Source organism: Drosophila melanogaster, chromosome 3R (assembly GCF_000001215.4).
Source record: "Drosophila melanogaster chromosome 3R".
Lineage (NCBI taxonomy): Eukaryota > Metazoa > Arthropoda > Insecta > Diptera > Drosophilidae > Drosophila > Drosophila melanogaster.
Window position 1 is genome coordinate 26,132,473 of NT_033777.3, and position 7,367 is coordinate 26,139,839.

The 7,367-nt window shown below is 40.9% G+C and overlaps 1 protein-coding gene across 1 annotated transcript; it reads left to right on the top strand.

Annotated features, from left to right (window-relative positions):
• The first annotated feature begins 681 nt into the window (after positions 1-681).
• On the top strand, positions 682-4,676 carry CG6142 (uncharacterized protein). Its single transcript, NM_143209.2, has 4 exons — positions 682-790; positions 2,512-3,717; positions 3,777-4,063; positions 4,118-4,676. Exons 2-4 carry the CDS (start codon positions 2,523-2,525, stop codon positions 4,484-4,486), a joined length of 1,851 nt encoding a protein of 616 aa, NP_651466.1. The 5' UTR covers positions 682-790; positions 2,512-2,522; the 3' UTR covers positions 4,487-4,676.
• Positions 4,677-7,367: the final 2,691 nt, after the last annotated feature.

The following is a 7,367-nucleotide window of genomic DNA, read 5'->3' on the forward strand; positions in this document are numbered from 1 at the left end:
AGCTAAAGCCAAAAAAATGTGTTCAGTTGCCCATTAAAGAAACGATTTGGCTGTTGTTCGTATGCAAATGAGTCTGGGTCAAGCATTTGTAATCCCCTGAATGCCATCTTAATGATCAGCAGACCCATGTAACCAAGACGATCTGGTAAGGTTGCTAGCGTAGCCGGAAAAGCGTCTCTGCGATTCAAATCTTGACATTGAACTTCACCAGGGGCAGTCCAATGACTCGTTCCATTATTGTGGTTCCAATATTAATTCAAAGATCGCAAACCGTAAACAGCGGAAGCACTTTAATTCACCTACTTGAGCGTTCGCACCTCTGCGCTAATAAGTCGGCGACAAATCGCTGATCATCGACTTGTCCAGCATGATTAGGCTTACGATCTTTCGATCAGCGTGGCGCTAATCAACATGCAGCAAATTCCCCAAAAATAGCTCGTAAATCGGACAAAAAAATTTGCAAGTTCACCCGATGAACTTGAAAATAAATGGTCCATCGTGGATCGGCGCTCAAATGTATCTTGTATCTTTCTTTCGTGATCGCTCGAACGTAGCGCGTTGACCGACTAGCCCGGCAGCTACCCGTGTTGTTAACTCAGTTTTTGAAACTTTTTTTTTTTACTTTTTTACTTTTTGATCTCGCATAGGCTTCAACGCTGCAGGCCGGGCAGCAACGTTTCATTTAAGCGCCGGACATCAGCGGGCGCGCATGCGCATTCGTCAAGTGAATAGGTGAATCGATCCGGAGTATCTGTGAATTTTAGTGGCCCATTTTTATACAGAGCATTTCGTAAGTGCATTCTATAGCCAATCGATTTGCATGGATTTTGCATTGGCAAACGTGTTTAGAATTTCATAAGAGAATTTGTGACAATCGGTGCTGCAACGTGCGTGTGTGTGTGTTTCAATCTGGTCTACTGACGTAAACTTTATAAGCATTTAGCAAGTGGTTTTTTCTTGTGAGAACTTGTCAAGTTGCTAGACCGACAAAAAATGCAGTTCTGCGGTTTTTGGCTAATGAAATGTATCTGTGTTGCAGGCTTAAATGGAAAATATTGTTCACCCTCGGTATTTGGAATCAATAGTATTAGTTACCGAAAGATATATATAAATATACGTATATTTTCTATATATTACTCTCACTTTCTGAACTTAAAAAGTTAATTTATAAAATTTCTTGTATTACAATATCAACTTAATTAGCTGGATGATTTCGTTTTGAGATAATTTTTGAGCAACCTAACCGCAATTTGTTAATACTTCCTAATGGTCAACTTAATTACTCATAAACATAATTATTTTTCGAATCAGATTTAACAAATTTCATGTTATAGTTATCAAGATCTTTAGCCCGTTCGTCTCAGCCAATTAAGTTCGGCTTAATGACCCACATTGATTGGAGTGATTTTGATAGCCAGAACCTTAATGAATACATCGCCCTTCGGAAGGCGTGTCCAAAGTGAAACCGGCTTTAAGTAGTTCTGTAATCGTCGTAACCGATCGAGTGAATCCGACTACAAGGCCATGGCCAAGAAATAGAACTTAACTGAACAAAGACAGAGTCGTGGAATCTCATTATTGTGGTTTATTTTAAGCAATCGATGAACCAGTTTTCAACTTGGCTACTGTATCGTCTCATTCAACTACTTGCCGGCTTTATTGAGGTTAATTGAAATGATTTATTAACATTTGTGCAATTTTTGTTGGCGCTTCGAAAATTCCCAAATTGAGATAATTTGCATAAAAAAACATTTGGCGCCCACAACTTAAAGTAATTTAATTTCGACCTTTTTTGAGGATTTTTTGAGCAATATTGTTTTTTTTTTATGAACATCCGTGTGCGGTTTATGGGTCAACGCTTAAATATTTGCTGCGTCTTCGCGATCGATTTATTTTGATTTTATTTGCAATGTTTGCCTTGATTTGGTTTCTTCTTCATTTTAGTTTTGTTTTGACCACGAACCGGTTGGCTAGCATTAACTGAATTTCGCTCCTTTTGCCAAGTCATTATTTTTATTGGCACTTTTGATTTTGGTTTTCTTGTAACCCCAAAACCTGTTGAACTTGAGCTCAAAACACGTTCAGGATGAATCGGAGTGCATCGGGTTGTGAATAGGGCTCAGAACATGAAAAGGAAAAAAGTGAAATCGTTCTCAAGGTCGCAGACACTCGCATGGGAATGCTAATTTCCTCAGAATATTCTGACTTTCTATTTTCTGAACGTTAATTGAAATGTTTTGAGTAGGAAGTTTTACTTTTTATTAAAAACAGAGTCATAAACAATGTTTATATATATGTGGTAAAAAAAACTTATGTCGCAGCAATGCAAAAAGTTTTTAAAAAAGTGCGCTTTTGACATTTTAACAACACGCAAGAAATAACGATTATTTTTAACAAGGTTGTCACTAAAATTCGTTTCACTGAAGAATAATATAGATTTTGAACACACATGCAATCGTAAAAACTGTTTCCAGTTTTTGTTTATTTTAAACGCAATATTCAACCTTTCAGGTTAAACCAAGATGAGATTCTGTGGAGTGCTGATTATCTGCCTGTGGTATATTCAAGTCACCTGGTCCCAACTTCTTGTGGATTTGGCTCGTGATTTCGAGACTTCTTTTCTAAACAATAGGATCCCGGACACCACACGATTCCTGCCGGAATATGACTTCATCATCGTGGGAGCAGGAAGTGCTGGATGTGTGATGGCCAATCGGCTGAGCGAGATATCCTCGGCGAGTGTTCTGCTCCTGGAGGCCGGTGATCAGGAGACATTCATCAGCGATGTTCCTCTGACAGCGGCTCTCACCCAAATGACTCGATATAATTGGGGATACAAGGCGGAGCCAACGGAGCACGCCTGTCAAGGATTAAAGGGAGGCGTTTGCAACTGGCCCAAGGGGCGTGGCGTGGGTGGCACCAGTTTGATCAACTTTATGTTATATACACGCGGTCATCGAAGGGATTATGATGAGTGGGCGGCGGCCAACAACTCAGGTTGGTCCTACGATGAGTTGTTGCCATACTTTCGAAAATCGGAGAGGATTGGAATACCGGAGCTGTATAAATCCCCGTATCATGGACGCAATGGCCAGTTGGATGTGCAGTATACGGACTACAGGTCACAACTCTTGAAGGCTTTTCTAAAATCAGGCAGGGAAATGGGTTACGAAATTACCGATCCAAATGGAGAGCACCTCATGGGATTTGCAAGATCGCAGGCCACCATCCGAAATGGCAGGAGGTGCAGTACGAGCAAGGCTTTTATACAGCCAGTTGTGAATCGAAAGAATCTTCATATCTCGATGAAAAGTTGGGTCACCCGACTGATAATTGATCCGATCACTAAAACTGCCACTGGAGTGGAGTTCGTTAAGCAACGTCAACGCTACGTTGTGCGGGCCAGAAAAGAAGTGATCCTCTCCGCTGGCACCATAGCCAGTCCCCAGCTTCTCATGTTATCCGGGATCGGTCCAGCAGAGCATCTTAGGGAGCACAACATAACAGTAATGCAGGATTTGCCAGTTGGTTACAACTTACAGGATCACATAACACTTAATGGTCTTGTGTTCGTGGTCAATGATTCGACGGTAAACGATGCTCGACTGCTGAATCCCTCGGACATATTTAGGTACATCTTCGCAGGACAGGGACCATATACAATTCCAGGTGGAGCTGAAGCATTCGCCTTTGTGCGGACTCCCAGTTCCAAATTTGGTACGCATGAATCATGACCAAATGTGTAAATTTGTTTTAATCCTATGAAATTTCTATAGCAAAGGACTATCCTGATATGGAACTGGTCCTAGGAGCCGGATCCTTAAGTGGAGATCGCTTTGGCACTATGCGAAATTTGCTGGGCATCACCGACGAGTTTTACGACTACATGTTTGGAGATCTGCAGAGCAAGGAGACCTTTGGTCTGGTTCCAGTGCTCCTGCGACCCAAAAGTCGCGGCAGAATATCGCTGCGCAGTCGCAATCCCTTCCACTGGCCCCGTATGGAACCCAATTTCATGCAGCACCCGGATGATGTGAGGGCCATGATCGAGGGAATCGAAATGGTAGGATTAATCTGTTTGAATCCGAAACATAATTAATTTCCTTGGCATTTTCAGATTCTAAAGCTTTCTAGATCGAAGCCTATGGCGAAGATGGGTACTCGTTTCCATGACCGCCCATTTCCGGGTTGCGAGAACCTGAAATTCGCCAGCGAGGCGTACTGGAAATGCTGCTTAAGAAGATATGGCTCCAGCTTGCAGCATCAATCAGGCACCTGCAAAATGGGTCCTGCAACGGATAATACTTCAGTGGTGGATGCCCAACTGCGGATCCACGGTATCCGTGGATTGCGGGTTGTTGATGCTTCTGTGTTACCTAATGTCCCAGCTGGTCACACCAATGCCATTGTGATCATGGTCGCCGAAAAGGCGGGGGATATGATTAAGGATGCTTGGCGCATGCCGATCACTCCCTTGAGCTCATAGACTTACCATTAAGATCGTTATTTATTATTTAGTTGTCGCACAATCCATTAGGTTAAGTTCGCATGTGATAGCTTATATAGTAGCTAAGGGGTTCCTTATTGTCTCAATGGGTTATATTTTAAACAATTTATTGTTTCCACTAAGATATTTAAAAAATAAGATTCCTCTTCCAAATAAATATAATTTAAAGAAATCGGTTATTTTACAATTTTATAGATTTTTTGTGGCTGTAATGCATTTTGGTATTTTAAATTTCGCGCCAGGCTAGTAAGCTTTTGAAAGCCTTGACCGAATACTTTTCATATCAGGCATCTTTTGTAACTTAGGCTCGAAGCTTTTTGGTGTAAATTAAATTGACAAGACAAGAACACATAATATTAATACACTTTTTTCCCTTTTTTATTTTTAAATAAAAATTTGGATGTTATATGTTGACTAGCTTATGTAAAACCCTTACAACTTAACTTTTGACGTCTCGCTTTTTACATGTAGAGAACAGTGGCGCTACATTTGAAAAACGTAAGAGATGGCGTGCTTAACGTTTTTAGCTTTGCGTTTTATAACGGACGTCGTAAGGTAAAGTTAGCACCTAAATTCCGCCTTGAATATTCTCTAACTAAGGCTAACCCAAAATTTGGCTTCTTGTGTTACTGAAATAAGTAATGTCACGCAGAGGCATATTTTAGTTCACATGGGAACTGAGACCCAGCATGAGGCTAATACCAATGGCTTTGCGTGCTCCGCTGAGGATTGTTTTTAATGACCGCTGGCCGGGTAATTGCTGACCTCCCTCTTTGGAAAAATAGAAGCATAGACAAAGCTCCCGCCTAGCAACCGTTGCGTTTTAGAGGTTCCTTAACCCGGCCATAAAGCTAACCCACTTTGTCTGGTCACATACTCGTACGTACTCGTATGGGCGGCCATGGCCACGTGGCGTATGGGAAATAAGCTTAATTAAATATTTAAACCGTAGGCGGGAGCTAATGTTTGTCATTAAGGGCCCGTGGTATTCTATTATTTTAAGATTTACAAATGCCAAGCCAACTTCTATTGTAGCTTTTCCACTTCTATATTCTGCGCAAGTAGCTGGCCCTTTTAACGGAATTATTTGATTAATGCATACTTTAAACAAGAAAAATTGAAAGTGAAAAGTTCGCCTTTACCTTCTTTCGACTGATTGGCATTGCTTAAATATTTAAGCCAACCTTAACAGACAGGAATTGTCGAGCGCTGGTGTGGGCAAGATTTGGCGTATTTGCGGTGAAATATTTCTGCGGGTGCGGACCGGGATGTCTGTTGATGCCATACGCCCACCTATTCAAATTACGGCCTTGCCCGTGCCTGTGGTCATAGGTCAACAAAGCGACATTTTACAGCTCGAATTCGCAATACACACTGTCAGCCGCAAAACAATCCAATTACGCGCCCGGTGCCAGCGATTTTCGAGGTAATTGATTTCGAAAATACCGAAATAATGAAATGGAACCCTAATGAAAAAAAGGAGGTGATTTGGTAATTGGGAAATCAGTAAAAAACCAAAAAATAAAGTAAATTTAAGGGCGTTACTGTGCTTATATACCTACATTATACCCGCGGCTTTTCAAGTCTTTCTTATGCGCTCTTTAAGCCCACGTTTCATACCTGTTTTTTTAAGTTGCTGTTGTAAAAAGCGGAGGTAAAAAACAACGGATGTCACTCAAGTGGAGTAACTTAAAGATAAGACTGGAAATGTTGCACTTAAAAGCAGAGGGGTAAGCGTTTGCATCTTTTCATTGCATGCAAAGCAGCTCACTGAGTTTCTGCCCCATCTTCCATGGCTGATCTAATTAGGTATCTCATGACGTGAGAAGGCGACGCCGAGTGAATGGGTCATATAATGTCATGCTCCATGAACTGTGCAATCAGGACCAGCTTTTTCTACATTGCAAATTTTTCTATGTAGTGAATCATTTTCCTCACATGCTTCGTTGACCATCGACGGTTTCTTTTGAAAGGGGAGACAAAAGGTTTTAAATAAAGTAAAAGCAGCTAAACTGTTTCCTTTTTGTCTTTTATTGGGAGCGATATTGCATTCTACTTAAACAATTACTAGCCTCTTAGACCGAGTTATGCATTTTTTTTTAGAAAAACTCAGTAGTTGAACTATTTCTCTTATAGTTGTTAAACTTTCCCTTGCCATAGTTTGTCCTTTTTGTATCGTTTGCCTGGCTTATTTGCAAAAGTGCTCGAAGCCCTCAAAGAATGCAACAAAACCTGAGAAGTTGTAAACTTGGTAAAAAAAAGAAATATTAAGAGCGGCCAGTGAGGTCTCAGGAACTGACCAGTCAAAGGTTTAATGAAAGCGAGTAAGGCGTTCCGGCTTAGTAGTTACTTTAAAAATGTTTCGCTAACAGGAAAGGAAAAACTTGCACCAGTAAAAAATCCTGCAAAAGGAGCAGGAAAGTTGGCAGAAAGTTTCCTGCTTTTGTGTGCAAATATTTAGCACGGAAATTGCACTTGCAACAGGAGAAGTCCTTGAAAAGAATCCAAAAGGATTCTGGCGCGATAATTAAATGCGCACAGGAAGCGAAACTTTTTCACCCAAGTTGCGGTGTGTTGCGACTAATTGCATTAAAGTGTAATGGATAAAGAGAAAGACTTTTCAATTTGTCACAGTGACTAAATGGGTGAGTTATTTCAAAGTGTTTCTGCATAACCAAATCGCAGTCAGTCCTGCGTTCCATTATAATAAATGGGCCATACAAAACTGAAACTTTGCACACTTTCGCAGAAAGTTTTCTCCTGATTTTGGGCAAATTGGCCAAACATATGTTGGCGTCAATGTCTGCTGAATTTTGGCGAGTTTACGAGGCATTTCAAGTCGAAGTCAACTTGGCGAAGT